Raw genomic sequence first — 26,361 nt, forward strand, 5'->3', positions numbered from 1 at the left:
AAAGACATGACAAAGTTTAGTAGGTACTACGGCTGGGGTGGGAAAGCGACCCTCTTTGTTCCCCCTCAGCCTTGTCTTTGTTAAAACAAATTTGGCTGTGGAGGCTGTGCCTTGGGAAAGACACCAAAGTGGTGCCAGGGGTCATGGTTTAGGTTTCATGAGGTCTGTTGGTCAAGGAGCAATTTGCATCAGAGATGAGCCCTGGGAACAAACCAGCATCCTGACCCCTGAGCGCCTTTAGGTCCACAGTACCGAAAGTGAAATGCATACTTACAAAACAGGTTACGGCAGCGGTCTGACATCTGCCTGTGAATTATGAGGTAGTAGACTGGAAAACCACTCAAAACTATGGTGCATCCAATGCTGATGTTCACAGGGTCTGAGTAGAAAGACATTGCCACTGTGAAGAGGCAGATGATGGTAAAAGAGACGGGAACAAACAGGGGAACCTGGGGAAAACAGCACAGAAGACTATCAGGGAAAAATGGTGGCTGTAAGCCGATCAGGCTCTGTATGTGCCAGCACGCACTGTATTTGTTTATCCACCTAAAGAAAATGAGAAGAATCATATCCTGTCCTGCAGAATGCTTCTGTACAATCAGACTGCAAACAACTGCATCAGCTTCAGAGCCCCGTGTGCCTCATGAGGTGCATGCCCCCTATATTCACGTGCACCAAAATCTAAACATCACTTGCAACTGGAAGCCGAGCAGGGGGAGAAGCCACCTACACCCCACGGCTCTGTGAATGTCCTGCTCCTGTGCATGCACAGGCACACATACCTACTTGCCACCTAAGGCAACTGCTGAGGGAAAATCTGAAGCCAAGAAAGAAGTGGCACTTTGAATCAAACTGTTCTTTGCTTATAAAACTCATGACTCTTGTTGGCCTGCCTCCAGGTCACCTGAGACTTATAGTGACTAAACCAAAACAAACCAGACTCCCTATCTCTATAGTACCTGCACCAAGAACTCCAGCTTCAGCGACACCATGAAGAAAATCAAAGCAGCACTCAGCACTTCAGCCATACCCTATTGGATGAGCCAATTCATCTGGGTTATTTGGAGAGCAAATAGGAAGACTGCAATAAATAATAAAACTGTGAAACACTCCCTCTGTCTCTGGATCCAAACTCAGCCAAGGAACTCCTCGCCATGGCTGATGGAATGAAGGAGTTGCTCTCACATAGGGTGACAATCTTTACCAGTAATAAAGATTGTATTTTGGATACAAAACATGCCAAGTTGGAAGAGATCAGTTGCTCTAGGTATGGCAGCCATCCAGCCATCAAACTTAGGTACATTTGTCTTTCCAGCCAGAGCATCCCCTGCCAGCCGCTCCTACACGCACACACGCTGCACATCTGCTCGCGAGGTGTGCGAGTGGACTGCTCCCTCCTCTTTCCGGTGTTTTCTCGCCGTTTTTAACTCAAAATGCTGTATGGGAGTGAGCACCAGCCCTGTCACACGCGCGCCACGCTTTGCTCGCCACCGGGCAGCGGCAGGCGACAGCCCGCGTGCGGCCACTAGAGCGCAGCACGTGCCCGCGCCACCTGCAGCCCCTGCCTCTTGCACAGAAGTGAGAAAAACCAGGGAAAAGGCGGGGGGGAAACCAGCCGAACTGACCCAAAGGCCAGTATTTCCCTCCCTCCCTCCCCCGTTTAATCGCCATTTAGGAGCCGCTAGAAGTTTGAATCTTTGTCTGAAGAAAGCCAGGGTAAAAATCTCGGCATCTGAAACCATCAGCATTGCCACCCACTAAATCTCTCCTGAGAAGATTGGTTTGAAAGGAAAACTAAAAACTTATTCAGTTTGGTTCTGAGGGAGTACACGAGTGCAGCCAACCAACAAACTGGGAAGCCTCAAGGTCTCTGCTGAATGCAAAGACCGAGAAGAAAAATTATCCCGAACTTTGCAGGAGGATGCACCCAGCTCATGGAGGAGCCCTGCGAGTTGCAGAAAGTGTTTCTGTAGCCCGAGCTTCTCGCTGCCCAGTGCCAGCAGCCCCAGAGGGTCCTCTCTCTTCCCAGGATCTGCTGCCTGGAGGCACCATGCAGGGGTGACCAGAGTCGGGATCAAACTGTCTGCCTCAAGCACCACCCCAGCCTAATGCTTTCTGCGCATTACCCGGCAGTGGGAAAGGAACCCAAGCATGGAAAGCTGCTCCAGCACCAGCTCCAGCATCCCCTGCTGACATGAGTGGGATCCCAGCACCCAGCAGAGTGAGAAAGACCACAAGAGGGGCCCACAGCTTTATATGAGACAATATTTCTATACCAGCAGATGATTCCTCCCAAGTCAGGTTCGCTCCCAGGACCTCACCACCCATGTTCCTTTTCCCTCAAGCCTGACACCTTCCTGTTTCTCAGCTAGAGCTGGGACTTACCCGCCACTGAAATAACATCCAGGCAAGAGTCCCTTCTTGTAGGCCACAAGAGATGAGCCAGAGAACTGCTCTCTCTACATCTCCCAGTTCCAAGCCTGAAAGTTTGTCCCTTGTAGCAAGCAGTCTTCTAGCAGATGTATCTGGTGACCCCATGTAGAACTGGCTTTATAGGATTTATCACATCTGGCTGTTTGGGCACATCAACCAGTTTCAGGAGCTCCCCATAGGCATTACTAAGCATCAGGGACTGAAACCTCTTAGAGCCTAAAGGCAACCATGGCCATGTAATGCTGTAATTATGAGCAAATCAAAGGGAGGGGTGCCAGGCCTGCAGGTTCCTGGTTGGCAGGTACGTGCTGCGCTTTTACCTTGAAGGGGCTGTGCAGCTCCGGGTGACGGTGGCGATGGACAATGAGCCCGAGGGTGGCTAATCCTATGAAGAGCCATCGGGAAAAGCTGAAGAAGTTCAGCAGATGGTAGATGTCCCCGATGCACACCATGGCAGTGACCAAAGGGAACTGAGCATTGTGAACATGAAATACAGTCATTACAGCCATGGATCACCTCCTCCAACCACCCCACAACTACTTCACAGCCCCAGCATTTTGGAGGTCAGGGAGCTTTACAAAACAGTGTCACAGACTGAAGGCAAAAGACCTAAAGGCACCAATCTGTAGTGATACAGAAAAGAGTGATAATTTCAAGATCAGCAGCATCTTCGATGCTTCATGTCCAAGCCAGGGCAATTAAAACATGACCCAAAAGCCTGCACTGCTGGTACACAGGCTATCTACAATGACATCTGCTAAGTTTTGAGCAGCTCAGCCAAGCTGCAACAGGCACTGCAGCACAGTTGGGATGGAGCTGGACCATTGCCATAAAAAAAACCCTGAACAAACCAAAACATGAGACCAGACTATCTCCACAAATGCTCATTCCCTGCATTTCCACCACACCTCGGAATTTTAAATTTCCAGATAGCCAAAACCTGGCAGAGCTATTTTCATAAGGCAATATCAAGCAGCACCTGTGGCAGATGGTAGGGACTGTATTTTTTAAAAAGTTGTCTAATGTTATAAGGCAGGGACTTCAAAGTTGTACATTTGGATACCACTGCTGGCTCAAGGGGACTTAATACTTTGCAGCCATTTCCTGTATCCTGCCTTCTTTATTTTTCAGGGGGTAATTTAATGTCCCAACACCCTCTAAAACTCCTCAGTTTATCCAGTCCTTGCAAGAAAGCCAAGACAGCAAAAGAACAGAGCATGTCACACACAGCCAGATCTCCTTACCATTAACATGACAGCAGGAAGGGGGGTATGCCTTCGAATGTGGATCATGGAGAAGAGAGGAGGCCACTGCCCTTCCCTGGAAGCCACAAACAGAGTCCTAGGAAAAGACAGGGAACCCTTTACATTAACATTCTACATCCACATTAGAAATGAGATGAGTCACTAGACTGACCTGAGGCATCAAGGCACCCGCGCCCTTCCTCAGCACAAGTCTGCTGCTATTCAAGGCCACGGTTTTGCCTTTAGCTGCACTTTCATTGAAAGTCTGGTTTGGGTTGGAACCCACCCCCCTGCCATGGGCAGGGACAGCTTCCACCAGACCAAGTTGCTCAGAGCTCCGCTTTGGGGGCATTTGGAAGAAAACCAAGGCTGAGCTCCCACAGCTCTCCCAAGACCAGTTCAGTGCAGTTCAGAGCCCACCATCAGAACCACTGGCAGTGTCTCCTTGGGTGCCTCATTAGCAAAGACCTTTGGGCAAGTCCAAAGTGACCATGAATGAACTCAGACTGGAAACAGAAGTAAGAAAGTCTCTTGCCATCAAAAAAGGAATTAATCTTTCCAGTGAAAAGGAAGTGGAGGGATCACAAACTTCAATCCTTTATAAGAGAAACTGGTGAGTTTATGAAATGGGATTGTCAAGCCTATTGTCAAATGGGATTTGAAGCCTATATTCTTATATGTACATATATAGAAAAAATAAAGTGCAATCTCCTCAAATGACAGATGATTTCCAATCTTCTGGTCAGCTGTTGGAAAATACAGTTTGTCATACTGCCAAGAGACCAGCTACACACAAGAACAGCTACAAAATGAGAGCACAGAGTTCCTTGCTTGCATCCCTCCTTTGACTCGTGAAAGGGCAATTAGGGAGAAGACAATCACATCCAATTTTAGAAACTTAATATCCTCAATCAAACCATGCCAGAGCATCAGCTGGGCTGAAGCAGGGCCCCAAGCAGCTGGGGCACAAGTGTATAACTGGTTTTATTGCTGTCTCTGTGGCTTTGCAGGGGTGTGGCTGGCAGGCAGCCAGAGAGGCCCCATCAAGTGTTTATATGGACTTTCTGCAGTGATTATGTTAATGATGCCAGGATGGGGAAGAGAAGGTCAGTAGGGGACATGAAGAACCTCTGTGCTGTCCAGAGACTTCTCATTCTCAAAGAAAACCATTATCTGGAGCAGCTAATGGGAAGGATCATCCACACCTGTATTTAATACAGGACTTCACAGTAGTGGATCAGATAATTCATTAGCTTTCAGGCTATGAAACATTCCTTTCAGATCAACTGATGTGAATCAAAGCTGTGAAGCAAAACCCACTGCAGAGAGTTTGCTCAGCTCCACAGGACCAGCACAACATACTTTTTCATAAGGCCTGCCCTCCTCTCCAATTTCAAGGCTCCCATAAGGACACGGAGTGTGGCAGACGGTGAAGCTGGCAAGTTTGTTTTTCCATGGAACAAAGCTTTTCTTATTGCTATAACAAGACTTCTTGAACCTTGACTATTGCTTTAGGAATAGCCCATCCCAGTGACATTTCACTGACTTCAAAGCAAAGTTCTCAAGGGAGAGTTTGCCTAGAGAGCCTCACAACAGAGGGACTCCGTGCCCTCCAGCAGCACAGCTGGGTGAACCCAGTGGAAGAAGACTCAGTCTCACTGAGCAGCTGCCAACATCAACAAAGCCTTTAGCTCACCAGAAACTGACATTTCACTTTAAATTGGGGATTTAACTGAAGGGTAGGGGAGAAGATAAAAATCTTTGATTATGACCAGTCCTGGATACCAAGGTCTGGACCTGGTCAGAAATATAAAAAGCAGACTCTTAGCCAAAAGGGATCATCTTGTAACTGACAGCCTGGGAGTCAAAAGCCTTGTTTTCCCTAAATGGCTAAAATGCCACTGTGTGGATGGGTAGCTGCACAGGTTGGTGATGCTTCCCTCTGATTCAGTGAGCCAAAAGCATAATAGACCCTTAGGGATGCGACCTTGAAAACGTGAAGATTCCTCCATTCATGGTTCCAAAGCAGGACAGTGCGACAAGGACAGGGACCACGGAGATCAGGCTTTTGAAGGCTCGCTGTACAAAGCTCTGGAGGGAAGAGTAAACGTGACTTTAGGGAACATGTGGTGATCTCTAGGTGACATCAGGGTCAAAAAAAAGAAAACTTCTTCCATTGAAGGAGTAATATAGAAGTCATAAATCTCACCTTTTCTACTGTCATCTGCAGGTTACTTTTCATTATCTTTTAGGCACAACAAGAAGAATTTACTGCTGCCCAGTAATCCAGAGAAATTACAAAGCAATAAAGCATTTTATAGGAAAACCATGTCTGAAAGACTTGCCATGACCACAGCATAAGCTGGCTACACTGAGGAGATAACAATAGCAATGACAACTCACCACAGCCACAGCAGGAGAAGCCAGAACATCATCTTTTCCCAGGACTGTGTAATAGGAGACGTTGGTGAGCATGTATCCCACAATTACCGTGATCACAGACACGATGACAGCCAGGGGGATATTTCTGCAAGGAAGGGGAACACACACACACAAAGAACAAGCTGCTATCCCTTGTTATGCACGGTACTACTGCAGATTTTATCTGGTAGTACAATTGACTGCAGTCAGGTGAACCCACAAACTTGTTCCTCCTGTACTGCAGGGAAAGCTGCGGGACGCCCGAGGCTGGTAACCCAGGGCAGCTCCTCCCAGCCTTACCGTTCAGGTTTGACCAACTCTTCACGCACAAAGCTGGTCTGAAACCTGCACGATGGGAAGAGACGGGGTGAGAGTCTGAGTCATGCTGAGGGCACCTGTATGCTGCCCGGGAAGTGCCCTCCCATCGCACCTACCAGCCGGAGTATGCGAACATGCCTGCATAGAAAGCCAGGGGGAGCTTATCCAGAACCAGCGACTGTCTGTCAAAAGCATCCTGGAAGTTCTCGGTGTGGCCTGCAGAGGAGATAAACAACGGACACAGAGCAGGGAAATGTCAGAGACAGGCTTCCTTCCCTGTAGGATAACATCCCATGTACCTCTTGCCCAGACCTGAGAAGAGTGTTTGTGATTTCCTTGGAGAAGGGTATTCAAATTCATTTCATTACTGTTGCTGATATGTCTACTTTCCTATAGTGACATTAAAAAAAAAAAAATCTATCTCTTGTCCAGTTATGGTAGGCATTTCAAGAAGGGCAACAATAATAACTAGTTGTTTCCAACAGACCCTGATGTGGGAACCGGAGATCATGGAGACGAGCTGATCCTAGTTGTCCTCTCCTTCCTTTAGGCCCAAAATTAAGTTGTTGGATTGACCCCCATGTTCAGTCCCCAGCCCCCTCAGCAGCTGGACACACACTCCCCTTTGATGTGGTGCAGCCAGCGAGGCGGCTAACTCAGCTCTCACTGTGCTCTCTCCTGTTCCTGCTGCTGGAGCACTGACCCCAGCCCTGTGCTGGCCAGAGCATGGGAACCAGGCTGGAGGAGGGGATGGGAGCAGGGACCTGCCAGTCTGACCCACCACCACTCACCCACAGGAAAGGACACAGAGCGCCAAGCAAATAACCTGTACAAAGTAGAGGTGTCTCAGATATTTACCAACTCCCCTAATTTTCCTTCAAGTTCTCTGCTTGAAACAACAAAACAAAACTTAAAAAAAAAAATCAAAGTCAGTATTTTCTCTAAATCAAACCAAAAAGATTTAGAGAACAATTCTGAATGGCCTCTCATTCAAACACAGTCAAAAAGAATTACATTCCCAACATTTTCAAATCCAGGTAACCCAAGATTTGGTTCCACATCTATGTTCAATTTTCCATAATAAACTCTCTTTAAGAGGTGAGAAGCTTTCTTAGTTGGGCTTTACCAGGCAAGGTGATATGGCATGGAGCACATGGAGAAAGTCAGGCCACTTCTAGGGAGGTGCTTCTGCAAGACATTCAGTGACGAGATTTGGGCACTTGGGTTTGAAACACTGGCCCAGCAACTCTCTAATATAAGCCTGAGCCAAAGAAGGCAATGGCAGAAGTGCAATCAAAAAAAAAAAAAAAGCAGAACAAAGCAGAGGAATCATCCAAAATTATTTTAAAGTGCAAAACTAATTTTTAAGCACAAAAAAAAAATGAAGTCAATTTGAAAATAGGTTTGAAGAAAACTAACCCAAAATGTAGGAGTGGGTCTATTGGGGTACTTTTTTATGTCCCAAAATGATGGCTGGTAGGTGATGGTGCATGAAAAGGATTTATTGCCTGCAATGCATTAATGAGCAATTTACAGTCCCCCCGTGAGTCACATTAAATACAACCCATCACACTGGAGTCTCTTGGTGAATTCTCCCTCCAGATGTCATCTGCACTTATCCTCCCCACCAGAGGATGGGTGCCAGGGCTCCAGATTGTCGTTTGAAGGCATTCCTAAGAATAATGGCTTGGGATTCCTAGCTGCAGGGCAGTCCTTTAGTTCAGAAGTGCTGCCAGCCCAAAGGGAGCTTTGCATGTTCAAAGGAGCCAGCTCCAGACATCAGAAAGAAACATGAACACGGAGCTCATTGCCTGTGGTGTTTTCTCTGCAGAAGAAGGTAATAGCATGAAGAGGGAGCAGGCTTCATCCCTTGAGTGGGAATGCCTTGGGCTTTTCTATAAACTGAGGCTTGGATTAAAGCCAGTCCTCTTGTATCATTCACAGAAGATCCTACTGGTAGGGTTTTTCTCCCCCACTCTGCATATGGTCATGAAATCCTGTACCAAGTTCATTGTAAATTCACTAAATTATCACCTATCTTGATCAGGAGGTAAAACACATTAGCTTGTGCCACAGAAGGGTTAGAGATGCCATTACCAGGGCTCAGCTGAGTGCTGGTAACTCATTACACAGCTATGATTGGCACAGGGGATGCTGTCACATATCCTAAATGTCCATTGAATATGTGCTGCTTTGGAAAGATTTCAAGCTGCACTAGAAATAGGTACGTCTGACTCCAAGGAGAGACCATCTGCAGAGGAAGGTTAGGGTGACCCTGGGTAGACTCACACATCCTCTGGCACTAAGACCCACTAAATTTTGGAGAAACCACCACCCAGCCAGGTGCATCAGCCCAATGCAATGATGCAGCTTGTGCCAGCTACGCCGGTCTCAGCTCCCAGCTAATTCACTTCTGGCACATGGACAGAGAAAGCTCCTGCCAGCTGAGTGAGCATCACACTTGTCACTTGGGACTGATAAACACCATGACTGGGGTCACATCGAGCACCCTCCTCAGCCATGCAGCAACACCTACCCTGGGCCAGCAGCATCATCCCTGGCACGATGATGAGTGCAAGAGCCAGGAGTTTGACAATGGAGAGAGCCGTCTGCAGCCGCGCACTCCAGGTGACGCTCCAGGAATTGAGGGTGAGGACCATGTCTGGAGAGGAAACCACACTGTTACAGCTGCAGCCTGGGCTCAACACACACAGGAAAAAATACAGCAGCTCTCCCTGCCCTAGGGATGCTGGGGGAAGGTGGCATCTTTATGCCTTTAGAGAGGATGCCTGGGATGAGAGATGTCAGGAAACATTGGTCCAATATACAGTGCTTAAAGAGGGAGCTGACTTAACACTCCTAAAAGGGAGCAGGAACCTGATTCCAGCTGGGTGATCCACACCTGCCTGGGGGAAAGGCATGGGACATCTCAGCAGCCCACTTGACAGCATTCCCTGTCCCAGTCCACATCAGTCTGGAGCAGGCAGGACAGTTTCATGGGCTGGATACACCAGGAGAGGAGTGCAAAACCTCAAGCCTTATACTTACAAATCCTGTGGCTTTTGAACATTTACACATGGAGAGTTTCTTCTCCCACACCTGGCAAAATCCCCCTACCTAGGGCTCCAGCTGGTCAACAGGGAGGCCCATTCCACTTCCTAGAGGGTATAATGGCTCAAAACCATCACCTTGAATCAGAACATTTTGGTTGGCTGAGGATGTAAGACAGGACCCTTCTCCCACAGTTGTCCCGGGAAATAATACCCCATAAGTGCTCCTAGTCTAGGGCAGAGAGGCCAGGATGGACAATCCCATAAATGTTAGTACTTACAGTAGCCCAGGAGAGACACGAGCTTCACCGCAGGGACAGGGGCAGCACAGGGGGCGAAAAATGGCTCCAGCATGTAGCGTCCAAATGCCAGGGAAATCACAGCACTATTGGCAGGCCTGGAGTGGGGAGTGTGGGGGGAACCAAGCACAAACTGGTCTGAGGATGGCTGAAAAATGGCATGAGGTAAAACTGCACAAAACTTGGGAAGGGGAGCGAGTTTCCCCACCTGGCTTAATCCTCTCACCCATGCAGATGGTGAATTCCCATCGAGTTTTTCTCATAGGTTTTTCTCAGTAAATGGGTTAAAAAAACACATGCTGCAGAATGATTAATTCCCAGCTTGAAAGCAAAAGTTGCGATTAATCATACTGAGCAATGCAAGTGTAGTTCATATGTTCTGCTTCATCTTAGCTTACATGAAGGATACAGGTTATTGAGAGGTGAGGACTTCTTTTTTAATGTTAAAAAAAGAAGTAGTTCACAATTTTATAAATTATTGAATTTGGGGCTAAGCCAGGAAGTTGTCTCCACTTTCTGAATCTGAAGAAACCAAAGAAGTTTCACACTGAAAACAGAAGATCTGAAACAAATCTGCTATCTATTGTCAGTCTCTGAAACACACCACAGCCCTTGGGGGATACGAGCTGCCAGGGGAGAAGAGAGATATTCTTCAAGTACAGAACACATTCAATATTTGTAACTATTTCCACATTGCATCTTCTTCCTTTTATCACTGAAAAGTCTTTTAAAATCATTCAGCTCGTTTCTAGTCTTTCCTTTATACAAACTGCCTGGACTGTTACCTGGCACCATAACTTTTGGTATTTTAAATTATCACTGCATCCAGGAAGAGGCAAGCAAACCAAATCTCTTACCTGATAGCAAAAAACTCTGCCCACAGGAATAAGAAGCTTGGCAGAGGCCCTAGTGTCTCCAAAATGTAGATATAATGTCCACCAGACTTGGTGATTCTTGTTCCAAGCTCTGCATAACACAAGGCACCTGGAAAAGTTCAGGTAAAAATGTACCAAGTAAATAATCCCAGCGATTTTCCCTTTTCTGTGTGATTTTTCAGGGATTGAACAAATCTGTTCAAAATAAGTAGTGATTGAGAGGAAGAAAAAGAAGTTTAACAGAACCACTCTTCCCTATTTCTGTGCACTACCATGGTTTGAAGTAAGCTTTCAAGTAATTGGCTTACCTGTCAGGTGGAAAGAAATTCTCTGTTTTGTGCTTAATGTTACAACATTTCCATGGAAGCTCTGAAGAAGGGTGTGTGATAGAAATGCTGTACAGGGCTACAAGAGGTTTCCTTTGAAAGATATCCTGGATTCGTGATTCTCCTCACTGTTAAACTGGTGAAATGGTGCTTACAAAGCAGCGACAGCAGCTCAGCCACAAGCCATGACTGAACTGGTCATTTCAATCATGCTTTTGATCCCAGGCCACATTCTTGTGTACTTTTCTTGCATCTTCACATAAATCCCTTCCCTCCTTTGAATCCAGTGGTGACATGGCCATGCCTCCAAGTCCCATGGCAATCATGCCATATTCAGGTCAAGCAGGATGGTGACCCACCTCAATGTTTCCTGCCTCCCTGCTGGAAAATTTGTGCAGAATTCCTGTTCAAAGCATCAAATATAGGAAGAGAGCTCACGAGATTCCAGTGGATCCCTTTAAATACTTCAAACATGCATGTAAGTATGTTCCTGAGCTCATGGAATGGAACTTGTATATATGCCCCACTTGAAAGGAAAAAAAGCAGGCCTTTTAAATATACTGCAAAAAAGCATCAGAGAAATTATATGGGGAGGTCATCAAGCTGATAAAAGGGAAGAACAAACCAACAAATCCAGCTACAAAATGCAATCACTCAATAAAGAGGCTCCCAAGGCCCTTCCAGGAAACTGTATCAAAGGATGCTGTACAGGGAGAAAGCTTTGCAAGGGCAGAGCTTGGCTATGTGATTACACATGCATTACACACACATTATCATTTACTGTTCTGCTTGGTTATAAGAAACACCATGCCCACATTATACTGCCAGCTTTTCTTTAAGCAGAAGTGCATAATTCATCAAACAGCCACACAGAGGTTGCAGTGTGAAATATTGGTACACATATGCTAAGAGCAAGAACAACTTGTTGCCCTATTAACAGTTGAATCAATGTGATTTTTTTTTCCACATGGAGTATTTCTCCTTTCTTGGTGTGGTGGGGTTTTTTTTGTTTGTTTGTTTGTTTGTTTTTATGTAGAATTTTTTTTTTTTAGTAAGTTACAACAGAAGAAGAATGTTAAAGTTACCCACTATAATAAGCATCAGATTTTTCTCCTGGGCTGGGAGAACTTGCAGTTGTTCTAATAGCACCTTTAGAGAGTTTCTGAGATGGTGATTTTTTCAGAGTTAATGAAAGAAACTAAAAGCCATGTGTTTTATCCACTGGAACTTACAAGAGCTATGTTATTTCAAAAGAGCTAGAACGAAATTGTCATCAAAAAGACAACCTTTGTGAGAAAAGACTGGTACTAAATGACAGACATCAAGCCAGTAGTAACACACAAAGTGGGGCAACATCAGACATCCCCACACCATTTCTTACAGACACCCAACACCCACCCTGGGCTGGTGCAGCCCCTGCAGCTCCCCAGGCACTCTGCTATTCTGCTCCAGCCATTCTCTCTGACAGAAAGGGGGTCCCATGGGGCATACTGGGACTCTCCCTCCTACTGTCTTCACAGTGGCTGTGAAAAGCACAGCACAGCCTTCAGATTCCCTTTAAAGTGCCTACATCTCCTTCTACTTTACAGAAGGAGTCCACTCATTCTCTCCCAGCTTTCCTGGCAGAGACCATGCTGTCTCCATTCGCAGTCACTGTCACTCCCCTGCCCTGGACTTGTACATTAATTGATATTCACAGACCATAAGTTCTGTAAGTTTGTCCATTACCCCAGGGAAATAATTTGAACTAAAAACTCCTAGTAACCGTCCCCTGACTTCTTAAACCTTTGTTGCAGCAGAAATTTTGGGTTTATTCATCTCTCAACTTTCTGAACATAAAAATGTGCAGGGGCTCCCCTCACCTCTCAGCTGCTTAAGCAAAGGCTGCCAAAGCTCAGCACTCACCAAACATGGAGAGAAGCCCACAGGAAAACCAGACAACCAGGGAGAATCCCACGCTGCCAGAGTTTTTCAGTACTCCTTTGGGGGAAATGAAGATGCCACTGCCAACCATGCTGCCGATGAGCAGAGAGAAAGCCCGCAGCAAAGTTATCTTTTTCCTCAGGAAGATGGCCTCTTCTTTCTTGTCTTTCCCCATGGTTTTCTTCTAATCACAGGGGAAGGTCCCACATTCAGGAGCTACAGTGTCCCAAGTGTCCTCAAAGCTCACCTGTAAGACAAGGAGTTAGGGATTCAAGGATCTTCTTTTCGGGACAAAATTTTGTTCAGCAACTGTACAAGAGCTGTTGAATCTGTTTTCCCCAGCTGCAGGAAGTACCAGCCAAACCACAGGTGAGTAGAAAACCCTTGGTATCGTCTCTCTCATCAGTACAGCTCCCAAGAGACACTTCAAGTGTTTACTGCTTCTTCTTCCAGGCAGCACAGTGTTACATGTTACATGCCAGCCACACCTCAGGACAATTCCCAGATTTGACTTTGAGTAATGTCAGATTGCCCAGACTGGAACTAGCCAGCTTGGGGTTAATTTAATGGGATCTAATAGGGGAATACATGGATTTCAGCTCACTGGCAGAAAAGAGATTTAAAGTTGCAAACCTAACAATTAATACCTTGAGAATCTCTGAGATGAGAAAAACATTAAGCTGCATTAGTTGGTGCACAGAGAGGATTTAAGCTTCTTAAACTTCTCTCTACCCTTGCTGAATGAACTAGCCTTGATTTTCTCACTAGAGCTCCATTTAATCAGTGTTTCTTAATATAGCGTCAAGCTTTTTTGCTTTCAAAGTACAGAAGAGTCAGGAATAAGTACTGTTTATAGTTGTAACACAGAGCTTAGTCATGACTAATAGACGCACCATTTCTTCTATTAATATAAAAATTCTTTGGTAATAACAGCAGCAGTGAAGTTTTTCCTAGAAAAGGAGGAACTTCAGACACTTCAGGGATCATAAGTTGATCCAGATTTAGTTCTCACAAACTGCAGCAACCTCGCACTTCCCCTCCTCATCTCTCCTGTCTCTATCACCCCTAAATTGGCAACTTCACCAAGAAACTCACCTTCTGCTTAGGTAGGTAAGATGAATTCAGGTCAGTTACTACAGCCTAATTTGCAGTAGCAAACCTATTTGTAGTTTCCCTAATAGCAAGGTAGATGTTTTATACTAGTAATTATCCCTGGAAGAGCAGGCAAGACAAGTCTGGAGTAGATAATTTGGCTCTTGTCCAGCCTCCTGCCACATATCCCCAACAATGCTCACACACTCGGCTTCAGTGCTTTTTTCATTATTCTAACAGAGTAAATTGCATCATGCTGAATATTTGCCCCAGCCCCATGGCTGTATATTATTGCAAAGTTACACTTTACATGAGACCCTGTTTTATGGGTTTCTTGAATTATTTAGTAATTGCAGTGGTGTGTCCACCAGAAGACAGTGGTCACCTCTAGAAGCAGACCTAAGCAGCCAGAAATTGTTCTCTTGGTAGAGAGATAAAAATGAGATAAAAATGTTCCCCTAACTATGAGAGGACAAGTCTTGTTACCACTCACCCACGATACTCCTTGCATGCCCTGGGCAAATTCAGTGTAACCAAGGTCTTTTCTCCCCCACCCCCAGCTCTTTTCCCACCTGGAAGCTGGTGGGAGGAAGTAGGGTTATCACTTTCTCTGCACACATATGAGAAGCACATGCAGAAAACCCTTTCTCCTGCCAGCAGCATGAGCTGGTTTCTCTGAGATTGCGCCAAGCCTGCACAAGCATCTTCTCAATCAAACCAGCCAAGTTTAGTTATTAAACCTCTAATGAGTCCCATAGGACTCTTTAAGGCTCAGATGGGTCACATCAGCCTCATCTGGTCCCACAGAGCTGCTCCTCAGAGTCCCAAAACCTCACAGGGCTGCTGGAGACAGTGGCTCTGGAAGAGCAGGGATAGATCCCTGGGAGCCTCCCAACCCCTCAGCTGCAGTTCTCTCAGACACCAATTAATTACCTTAACGTGAAAGACCAATATGGTCTGGTATTTCTCAGCTGAAGTGAGACCCACACAGCATTCATTTGCAGGGGTGAAACAGAGCCTCACAAACTGAACTGAAGAGAGATGCTGTGCAGAGCTATGTCTAAAGCACCATTCGGAGAGAATTAAAAGTGCACTTATCTGTTTGGCTGGGTTTCAAACAAGCAGGTGCATTTACAATCCATCAGACTCCCATTTCTTGCTGGGATCCTGAAGCCACAGAAGACAGCGTCTCTTTGCAGGCTCTGAAATTACACACAGAGAGCAGGGGAGGAACAAAAAAAAAAAAAAAAAAAAGAAGGAGAGATCAAATCAAATTTACAGACCAGGTTAATGATCCAAAGTAAACACCAAACTCTGTACTTCTGTCCCCATGCCTTTTTTCATTATTTTTTATTTTAATACTACTGCCATGCAAAAGTATGTGAAGATAAAACAATCCAGTCCAGTAAATTTGAGAAACATGAAATGTATCAGTACTTGTTCCAGAAGTGGTTGAAGGAGGAGGAAAAAAAGTGGAAAAGGGAAAAAAATATAAAGAATAACAGAAAGCTATTGAACAGAACTTCAAAGAGTCACCTAGCAGAGCCCACAGCCCAGAGAGACCATTCCTGCCTGCTCTGCTTTCCAGCTACATTCCAGCACCAGGCACATTAAAATTCAGGGATGTTAATCCTTGTGGCAATGCTTAAGAATATTCACAATGTGCTTAGTGCAAAGGAAGGAGGCAAAGCTGCTTTTTGTTCACCCTTCTGACTTAAATGACAGGCTCAGATCCTTCTTGTCCCAAAATGCAGTACCTTTACAAGAGAGAGATCATCAGCCAGCAGGGCTGGAGAAAAACACTACTCAAACCTATTGCACAACTTATCACATACACTGGATATTTCCTTCCTCGTTCTTCATTTCCACTGATTTTATTGTTGGTTTGGGGTTTTTTAGATGTTAATCTTACCTCACAAGCACTGGAGCGTGGACGGAGAGTGAGGAGACAGGCGTAAAGAGAGAATCGTGTCTGTAGTGGTGACTAGAAGCCCCAGCCAAGAGCAGGACCCACTGTGCTCAGCACAGAGACAGAGTGGATATTACTCTGATGAAAAGCTAGTGAGATAAACAAGCAAGCTGGAAAAGGAGAGGAGGGAGACAGCATCATTCTCAGCTGGGAGCTGGGACCTAGAACAACGAGTGACCTTCCTCTTCCTATCACGCAGGGAGCAGGTGGCATCCCTGGGAAAACAGTCTATACCTCCAGAGTCCCAGTTCAATGACCTACCCCCTAAAAAACACCCCAGCTACTAGGGAATATTCCTAAATATTTACAGCTGTATTTTCTTTGTGTCCTCAATCAATATCACATAGCCAAGAACAGGTTAACCCCTTCCTTTTTGTACTGCAAAATATGCAGGTGTCAAACTATTCCTTGCACTCTCACTATTTTTTCTTTTTTGGTGCCAAAAATGTCACTCCAATTCAATGTCTACCACAAGGCACAGAATCTAACTAAATAAAATCAACAGTGAATGGGAGCTTTTTTATTCATGCATGAAAGTAACATAAATAAGCTTTAATGAGGCTGGTGGTGGTCTGTTCTGGGAACTCAATCAGAAAATCTATTTAGGAGACCTGAGAGATGTTTGTTTATAGACCAAAATGAACACAAGAAACAGGCTGAAGGGACAAGACATGCAGCTCAACTACTTTTCAGCATTCTACAGCTGGTTTGCCACCCTGGATAAGAAACCAAAAGGGACAGTAGTTAATAAATCAGACTCAGGCTTGCAGCCCCAGATGTAGTAATAAATCCATGCAATTGCCTTAGGTGTAAATGTAAAAATAATTTCCATTGGCTTCTCTTTCTACAGAGTTTGACAAATATCATCTTGTGAACTGTCTATCAAAAGACTACTATTTCCTAACATTTCTGTCTAAATGAAAATTTTTTTTGCCTTGACAGCAAAATTGCTCTTGGCTCAGGTCACAGCACTTCTAATCATCTCATTTAGACATTTCCAGTTGTCCTTCCAACAGGGGTATATTTTCTGGAAAACAGACTGGTGGTGAGTCTGGACCTCTTGATGATATGAGGATGACCTTTTAATTGAGAACTTAGAAGTGTTGAATCCAAACTTTGGCTGAAATTTGGGCTAAACCAAGACCAAGGTTTTCAAGCAGCTAAATTCCTATTGGCTTGAGAGTTCCTTCCTACCAGGATTTATATTCTACACCAAGTTTAAAATTCTTCATTATGACCAGTCTGCCAAAGCAGTACAATTGGAGATGTTTTATAACCATAGTTCTGATTGATTTCTGGGATGCATGGATCATACAGCGTCATCTCACTTTTCTAGGCATCCAATTGTAACTCTCTGCTCAGCTGCCACAAGGAACTTGCACTTCTGTGCATCCAGAACTGATTTCCCGTTAATGTTGTTGTGCAGGAACATTGGCCCTTTCATGAGTATTTCTTCCTCACATCTTCCCAGTGACACGCAAAACACAAATCTGGAGAGATGCACACCTGATTAAAAAAGACTCCAGTCTTCTTCCACAGCACCAGCTATTAAAGACTGTCAGGAAAGTGCACCAGCATCCCTGTAAGATGAACTAACATGATTCCTCTCTCTCACAAGCAGGAGCAGAGAATACCCAAGGCACTTGCCCATCAGATCCAAAAGAGCCAGAGCACCAGACACTGGAGCACATGAATCCTAGGAAAACAAAGAAACAAAACACTTAACAAGAGTCTGTCCCACATAGTTGTGTTTCCTGAGGCCAACATCTTGGCACTACATTATCTCTAGTGGGGCACAGTGCAGGGAAGTGTCCTGAGAGCTTTGTTCTTTTGTGGACAGTCCTCCAAGTAGCAAGCTGTTTTCACTCTCCAGATCAGACCTCCTCCCTGGAACAAGACAATTTGTCCTATTCAAAACTGTTTTCTTAGCTGCGTAAGACAGAACACAAACAAAAATAAATCTAAACGTTTCTAGCAGAAGACACCCAACAGAGAAGTCTAGTGTTGTAGCAAAGTACAGCCAAACTTTCCCCAAATGAGAATTCTTCTCAAACACTTCAAATTTAGTAAAAAATCCATAGAGAGAAACATCCCTCCTCATTCCAATGGTTTGTGGCACTGCATCAGTGCTGAGTTCTCGGGGCGTTTTCTGCCTTTGATCTGAAGCTGGGCAGTGCCAATGCTCAACAGCTCTCATTCCTACAGGGGAAATTCCTCCATGAACCAGGCCTTTGTTTCACCTCAGGCCTTGGCTGAGGGCTATAAAGAACACTGCTTCCCAGCCACTGCTTGGTGACTTAGAAAAAAACAAGTCTGAGAGGCTCAGGCTGCTCCGTGTGAGCTGTTACTCATCCCTGGGGCTGTTGCTCTGCAGGGCTGCTGTGGTGGGGTCTTCATCAAGGCCAGTATTCCCATCAGCAACAGGCCAATGGCACCATCATCCAGAAGCAGGCAGTGCTTTAGAGCTGCAGACTAATTCCTAAGCCTCTCCATAAATATTCTGCAAGAACAAGACACGTTTCCTGAATGGGGGAAAATGCCAAAATGGCCACGCTCATCACCAGCTTTCCTCACAAAGAGGTAATTTCTCACTAATACCAGCTATCTTATCCTGCTACAGAGACAGGTCTCTCCTGGTAAAACTCCTGCTGGAGTTAGAAGAAGCCCTCTGCTGCTTTTGCTGTTGTCAGATGGTGGGCCCCATCGATGGGGGTTCCTGATCTACCCTCCTCTAACCATCTGGAATGGAATCCTTTGAGAGATGACTGAAGTAATAAAATTCCTCTTTCCATATTGCTTCATATATTACATTAGTTTTCCCCTCAATCTCCCTGCAGTGCTGATGATTTATCACCTCAGGCCTCCAGTTCCCCTCAGACTCGACCTCAGTGCCTGGGTTTGCTCCTTCTCTTCCCACCTTCAAAGAATTAAAAAGAAAATTTAAACATTAAAAAATAACAACCCTTTACACCTGCATTAGTCACTCACTTTGATTGCTACTCATGGTCTAATCCACAGTTAAACCTCAGTGTTTTATGCAAAATCACCCACTCTGGCACCTGACTCACACACAGCCCAACCTCTGCCTTGAACATACCTCAGGGTGGGGGGAGTCTCTCCTTTTGGCCTTTCTGCTCAGCTGTTACTCATTTAATAAAATATAAGCCAAGTATACAATTATGCTGGAAGGAACATGTTTCCTTGTTAGGCTTTTTTGGCTCTTATCCAGCAATTTGCAGGCAATGGGGATTTATATTTTACTACACAAAATTTTGGATTAATTCCTTACCATTTTCCAGGCCTCTGATAGAAGGAAGGAGAACAAGAAGGGTTTTCTCTGACCTCTACCTCACCCCCCATGAGACAGCACAGGAACGCACGTCCTGGTCTGTCCTGGGAAACAGGGAGCAGTGACTTGTAAAGACAGCATGTGTCTTTTTATATAATATGGCACCATATCATCTCAGGCAGTGCAGCTCCTGCCAGCTCCCCAGAGCCAGAAGGATGGCACCAGAAACTAACCAAACACCTAACTCATGTTTTATCAGATAACATACAGGCCACCCCCCATTTTAACTTGTATTTAGTGAGAATCGGATTCTAGGAACAAGCATGTCAACAAAACCAGATCAACATGCTCACTGGGAAGGTTAAGTCAACACAAGGGCATGTTTGTTCAATTTTAATGTAAGTACAGTCATGGAAGTATCTGCTGGGAAGGATCTCTGGGTGCCTCTGGCCCTGTCTCCCATAAGAAGCAGGATTGTTGCCAACCCTAGCTCAGCTCATCCCTTGCTTTGTCTAGTCAAGCCTTAAACCCCCTCCAGAGTCCTTCACCTCTCTTGGTAACCTGTTCTAGTGCTGCACCATCACCCTGTGGAGAAGCTTCTCCCAAAGGCCACTCAGGACATCCCAACCATTGCTTGTGGCTGTTACTCACAGCCATGCCATCTGTCCCTCCAGAGGCCTCCAGGAGCTCACCTCACAGATCAGCTCATAGCGGCCTTTGGTGATGCTCCTTGCCACCCCTCCCTCTCCAGCAGCCAGGGCTCCACCAGCCCCCAGGGATTCACTTCTCTTTGGTTTTCCCTGAAGTCTGTGGACTCAACACTGCTGCAAGTTGTGATTGCTAAAGTTCAGAGAGCTACAGGAAATGAAAGGCACCAAACTGGATGTTCCCTCCCAATCTGGAGGCTCCAGCATGTCTCTGATGTCCCCTGAACCCCACACTGAAATGATCTCCAGCCTTGGAAACTCTATTTTTGGCGCCTTTTCTTTTCCCCCTCCCTCTCCTTTTTCCATACTGGACTTTGAACCTCCCTATGATCTTGTCCGCGTGATTGCATCATTCGTGGCAGGTAAGGTCAGCACGAATAGAAGGAAGTACAAACAGCACTTCACACAGCACGCCAGCAGCTGGGAGAACCTGCAGCCAGCAGAGGTTACGGACCCAGTCAGGTCTAATAAAGACCTGCATCAGTGGAGGGGCAGGAATTACAGCCGCAATTATTCATGTTGAAACAGAGGTCACTACATCTCCTGCTTCAGAGGCAGATCCGAGCCCTGCGGGGTGCCTCAGGAGGAGATTTCCTGTGTGCATAGCACTGAGCCAGGGCAGCCCAGCAAGGCTCTGCTGCAGGCTGCACAAAGGAAGAAATACCACGTGTTTTCTTTCCCTTGTTACCGTAGCTCAGCACAGATGCAGAATGTGCATGGAGAGAGGAAGGGAGGACTTTCCCTCACAGGATTCGGCTGATGCCCTGTGAGGCACTTGGATCTGGGGTCACTGTGGCCAGTACCAAGGAGTCACTGTCCCAAATATGGAAGATCTGAACTCAGCTCCCCTCCTGGATGCCTTAAAACAATAATAGACAATGTATCCCTAGCCCCTGGCATCTCCGCATGGCTCTACCTTGGGAGTCCTTGCTTGTGCAGGCACCAGCAGTTCAAATCTGCTTGTTTCTATCCCCAGCTGACTTGCCATGTGAGACAAGGAGAACAAGAGGACTGCTCAGGGCAGCTACTGCTCACCAGGTAGAGGCAGGACAAGGAGACCATTTCCTGAGGAAGATCACTGCTCTGCCAGGGGCTGCAGCACTGTCAGCAGTGCCGGCTGCCTCGTGGGACACTCTCTCCGTGGCATCAGTGCTTTGTGAGAGGTGCCTCATGCAAGTGAGAACATTGCAACATTCAGGACATCAGTACAAATTCCAGACTGATGCAGCTGCTGAAATGTAATTATGAAAAATATTAGCCATTGAATTGAGGAGGCATTACGAAACATCAAAGGAGAAAGAAGATAAACTAGCATGCTGTGATTGATGTAAGCATGTAACATCCTCCACATGTCACTGGGACCAGCACAGGCTGCACCAGCTGAGGCACTCCTTCCAGAGATGGACAAACTTCCAAGGGGAATAACCACACAGCTGGGGCCAAGCCTTTGTTCCCTGTCATAGTGCTGATGAACATGTGGGCCTCTGTTGCCACACTAAGATGGGTTTTTGGGGGCCAAGGCCTCTGGCTGCAGTTTGGGCTTCTGCACTTGGCAAAGCTTGGGACTGAAACATAATCAGCTGGGATGAGTTAACTAGATGTCAGCAATACTCCTCAGTTCTGTTCAGAATTTGACCTCTGGGTCACCAAGACTGTTTGCTTTCAATCAGCAGATGCTGAGTATCCCCAGACTTCACCACCATACCAGGAGCTGCCAGTCTCTGCCAGCCACTTTCCATCCCACTGCAGCCTCTGGTAACAGCTGACCTGGCCCTTTGGTGCTGAGTTCTGGAGAGATTCAGGGACAAACAAAGAGGGAGGTCATGTTCAGTGCTGCTCCCTGGACTCACCCATATGGCCAAGGTTGTCAAACAACTACCTTCTCCTTTCCCAGTGTCTCTTTGGCTATCCCCAGCAGGCATTCTGTTACCAGTTTGGTGGGAAAAGTTACCATCCCAGCTCAAACAAGCCCCAGGTCAATGGCTCATGCATTATGCAACTGTACTCACATACAAAACTCATCTAGCCTCTTGCTGTACTTTCATAAAGCACATCCAGAAAGAAGATGCAACATATCCTGCATATCAGTGGAGACAAGACAGTAGGAGCAGTATTAAGAGATTATCCCACATGCATCCAACTGTTTCTATTTAACAGGTGGCTACTCAGCAGCAGGTAGAGAGAATACCAAATGACAAGGTTCTCTCATCCCTTCCCAGCCACCTAGTGCTCTTTTAGGTGAAGGAAAGATGAAGGGAAATTTTTATTGGGTTTTTTCCCCCTTCCTCCCTGACACTCTTTTTGTTTTATCCTAAGAAATGTAACTTTAAAAGGCCCCAGCAGAATGCCACAGACATGTGGCTGATGGAGAAACAAGCCATAATTTCAGTCCCAAGACATGGAGGAGCCAATAAGTCTTCCCACAGGTTTCAGCAAGCTTCAGGTAAAGGCCTCCAGGGTAAAGAAGGAAAGAGAACACAAACCCTTGCATTTTGATCACACCCTCAAGCAGTGAGGAGCCTGGGATCCTCGAGGTGAAGCCTTTTGGGATGCCCTGTCCCCATGCTGCGCAAAGAGAACGAGCCAGCAAGTACATCCGGCAGTGGCTGCTCCCACCCAAGTGGGATGCCTGCAGGTGGCTTTTCCAGGAGGCCTTGGAGACAGCTTGAGGGTTTTGCTGCTCAATCAGGCTTTCTGCAGCACAGGCAGACCCCGCTGCTGGCACTGAGCCCTGCAGCTGCACAAGGCCTGGCACAAGCCAACAGGGACAATCCTGGGGCGCCATGGGCCAGCCACTGCCGCTCGCTCACTTCCAGCTGGTGGCATCACTGGAGGCTTGCATCCTCTCAGCAGGAAAAGCTAAAAAAAATAGGCAACAGAGGACAAACCATAGGAAACATGGCCCTTTCTGGAACAGAAAGGACTTGTACAGCACACGCCATAGACATTGGGACACAGAGAGGGGTGTAGATTTGGCACTTGAGTGCAAACACTATGTCCCTGCTGTGCCACATTGCTGGCTGCCTTAGCCTTAAATATTTTGGTTATTCATCTAAGAGTACATGTTCTGAAATATGCAATTGTCAGGCTTTTCTGGAAGCTCTTCAAATGCAGAATGCCTTGGTCCTTCCTCCCAGACAGCTTCCACCTACAGCGAAAGACAGCCTTGTCACTAAAAGCCTCATTTTCAGCTGCCACCAACTGTTTATCTCTGCAAAGCAAGCAGCCAGGGCCATTTTCTTCCTGCTTTGCTGTAGGTTCTTCAGAGCAAGAAGCTGTTGAGCATGAAGGCAACACGGACCTTGGCCAAGCTCTGTGCATGCCACAGCAATGCGTATGTGTACATTCTCCTTCCTTATCTTGCTTTGGAGCGAGTTGTCTTACAAAGGACTCGGGGCACGCACAGATACAATGCCACCCCCTTCCCATCCAGGTTTTGGTGTCTTCTGTAAAGCCCAGAGCCCGTGCATGCCAGCTTGGGTGTTTCATATCTGGCTCACAGGAACGCTATGGGAAGGGCAGGACCTGTGCAACTTTGTGGCTGTATTTTCATTTACTGTGTTTCCAGACCAGCTCCTCTCCTTTGGCAGATAGCAGGGGTGGGCAGGTAAAGCTGCTTCTGAGGGAAGCAAGTGTCTCACCTCTCAAGTCTCTCACTCCAGCTGGCAAAGGCAGGGGAGACACAAATGAGAGCAGCAACTCTGGAAAGGGAATCAACAGGGGCAACCACAGGAAGACAGGGGAATTGGAGATTAAAACATCAGATTGAAAAGGAACAATAAATCCCTGTTGGGGAATATAACTGGAGGGTAGAGCAAAAACAGAATGCAGCTCAGTAATGAGGCAGATGGCATTTTCTTTGGCATCTGCAAATCCATTTGGGCTTTCTAGCAAACAAAGATGCCACACCATCCAGAAATCAGCTTGATACATGACCTGCCTCCTCCTCTGCTTTCAGCGGCAATAGCTGCTGGAACGAGCAGCCCTGGTAGAGCCCACCTGGTCCAGCAGCACAGGCTGAGGCCAGTCTGCTCTCCCAGCCGAGTCCCTGCAGCACCTCTGCTCTGTTTGGGCCACAAAGACAAGGCAACAGCCAGGCTCAGTGTGGCTCTCTGGAATCATTAAGGGCTGAGGGCATCTCACAAAACATTGTCCTGCTGCAAGGTCCTTGGAGTACTGAGACAGCGGCTCCTCTGGCAGGCAGGACGGCTCCAGCCACGTGGTTTGCATCTGTAAGGGCTGCAGGCAGCAATGCAGAGCATTCCAGGACATGACACTCTTGGAGCAGGGATGTTTCTACCAGCCATCAGCACTCATGTTCTGGCAGTGCCGAGGCATTTTTGCAAAACACTTCCAGGGAAGCAGAGGGAGGAAAAATAGCAAGCTGCAGATGCTCACATCTAGCTCCCACCCCTCAGTTCCCTGTATTTCATTAGGCAAATAATACTCAGGGTCAATAGCATCAGCCTCTTTCCTGGAAACGAAATAGCTACAGCCAACTCTCAGGTTGCCAGGTTGGGGACCTGGGGGTGCAACAGAGGTCCCTGCTCTGCAGTCAGCTTCTTCTGGTGTCTTTAGAACAGCATTGCTTCCATGTCTCTCCTCTGCTGTGGTTTGGGTAATACACGTGTATGAAAGATGGGGCAAGAGCTCCCACCCACGCATTTGGTTTCCTCATGGAAGACTTGGTAGAAGTGCTCTGGAATAAATGAGTATCAAGTGGTGCATCAGCCCTTTGAAATGCAGCCTTCCCATCAGCTGCCATGGGTTCTCCTTGACGAGCAGTCAGCTCACACCATAGGCAGAGGGACAGGCACAGATCTCCCCTAACAGCATGTTACAGTGTTCCTCCCGATGCAAAGAGTCGAGACTGTGCCACAATTGTAGACTGGCATTGTGTGCTTGCAAATGCACAAAAGAACTTACCTCCTCCTTGGCTGCACATCCATTATGTGTTATCACCAGTTTTTCATGGACCATCAGATTTGGCTCTTGCATTTTCTTCTCATGTAGAAGTTTTCATCATGCTTTGGGCTCAAGCCCTCTGACTCTTCACAACCCACCTCTGGCCCTTTATTTCAGGCTTACAGAGGGTGCTGTGTTTCTGGCTGGAGCTGGCATTGCACACAGTGTTAAGAAAAACCCATCTGTAAGGCTGCAAGGTCAGGGTGTTTTCTGAAAAGTAATAATAAATAGGAAGGCATTGTTTGAAATGCATCTCAGACCTTCAGTCGCTAAGGTGCTCTGCTTTATCAGTCTTGCTTGCAAAGGACTGAGTACCAGCCACTGTGCTTTGTGCCTTTTGATGTTCCTGCCTTGTATGAAAAGATACTTCAAAACACCTCTCTGTCCCAACTTCCAAAAAAAAAAAAAAAAACAAAAAAAAAAAAAAAAAAAACCTAAAAAATTGTGCTCCAGTCATAGAAACACCATGCAAATCCCCATTAACTGTTTCCAGGGGGGTTCCTTACCTCTAACACTGCTGATAGAAAGTCAATATTTAACAGAACAAATGCCACAGAGATCCAGTTCTGTTTCTGGAAATAAACCTGAAGGCCATGTTGAACATGCCCCCACATCCCCTACATGACAAACTTACCACATGGCCCCAAGGACAGCCATAGCTGGATCTCAGAAAGCTGGCTGGGTTTATCTGCAGACTGGTGAGGAAACATGAGGGAGAATAACACAGTAAATTGCAGTCCTGAAAAACTGTAGTAATTTCAGGGTCTACATAAACATTCTTCCAAAAGACACTGCAAAACCCAAGGGACAAGTGCAACATCAACTTTCTCCAAGTACTTTCAGTTAGGAAAATAAGTTGCAGAGTAGGGGTTTTCCATAGTTTAAAGTAGCAATAAAGTGCCTTCAGTGGTAACAATCCCTCAGCCCAGCTGAACAACACATGGCTTTCTAGAACTGTTTAGGCATGACACATGTAGCTTTCACTGGGAACCATTTTTTTCCTTCTCTTCTTTTGAATTCCCTCCAGTCTTTTCATTTTAGTGACAGATAGATTGCAAGATGGATCCCAATAAAGAGAGACTTGAACTTTTTATTTCTTTGCTGTAACACTCAGCACTCACTTTAACCAACAACCACAAACCTGCAGCAAAGATCACATTGGATTCTCACCCATGCTTCCTCAAGGAATGAATGCCTAAAAATCCTTCTGAATGCTTTACAGCATGCACAAACACCTATGGAGCGAAGTAGGCTAGGGGAACTCTGTCAGACAACCTGGAGCAGAGAAGCTGCAGGGAAGATCAAAAAACAAAGTAAAAAATAAGAGGTTGTAATACATTACACAAGGAAATCCATCAGGAAGATGCATTTGCTCTGCCTTCACATGGGTATCTTCAACCACTGGCAGCAACAGCCAGGATTACGATGCTGGTTTTCTGACAGACAGGAC

The 26,361-nt window shown here is 46.2% G+C and overlaps 1 protein-coding gene across 7 annotated transcripts in view; it reads right to left on the reverse strand.

The window, feature by feature from the left end:
- LOC137474335 (cystine/glutamate transporter-like) overlaps window positions 1–26,066 on the reverse strand; it is a 29,010-nt gene extending 2,944 nt beyond the window's left edge. Inside the window, exons 1-13 of one of the 7 annotated variants that reach the window (XM_068190805.1) lie at window positions 15,894–16,946; window positions 14,915–15,183; window positions 12,872–13,136; window positions 10,623–10,749; window positions 9,748–9,863; window positions 8,953–9,078; window positions 6,533–6,632; window positions 6,399–6,443; window positions 6,081–6,204; window positions 5,665–5,768; window positions 3,678–3,774; window positions 2,754–2,903; window positions 275–449 (exon numbers count right to left, since the gene is read on the reverse strand). In XM_068190805.1, coding sequence (XP_068046906.1) covers window positions 275–449; window positions 2,754–2,903; window positions 3,678–3,774; window positions 5,665–5,768; window positions 6,081–6,204; window positions 6,399–6,443; window positions 6,533–6,632; window positions 8,953–9,078; window positions 9,748–9,863; window positions 10,623–10,749; window positions 12,872–13,064 — 1,357 coding nt within the window. In that variant the 5' untranslated portion in view covers window positions 13,065–13,136; window positions 14,915–15,183; window positions 15,894–16,946. Of the gene's footprint in view, window positions 1–274; window positions 450–2,385; window positions 2,650–2,753; window positions 2,904–3,677; window positions 3,775–5,664; window positions 5,769–6,080; window positions 6,205–6,398; window positions 6,444–6,532; window positions 6,633–8,952; window positions 9,079–9,747; window positions 9,864–10,622; window positions 10,750–12,871; window positions 15,184–15,517; window positions 15,810–15,893; window positions 16,970–24,872 lie in introns of those variants that run through there. The other 6 variants (XM_068190802.1, XR_010999308.1, XM_068190803.1 and 3 more) reach the window with 6 other exon arrangements.
- Between the last annotated feature and the right edge of the window lie 295 nt (window positions 26,067–26,361).

This window comes from Anomalospiza imberbis, chromosome 5 (genome assembly GCF_031753505.1).
Source record: "Anomalospiza imberbis isolate Cuckoo-Finch-1a 21T00152 chromosome 5, ASM3175350v1, whole genome shotgun sequence".
NCBI classification, from domain to species: Eukaryota; Metazoa; Chordata; class Aves; order Passeriformes; family Viduidae; genus Anomalospiza; species Anomalospiza imberbis.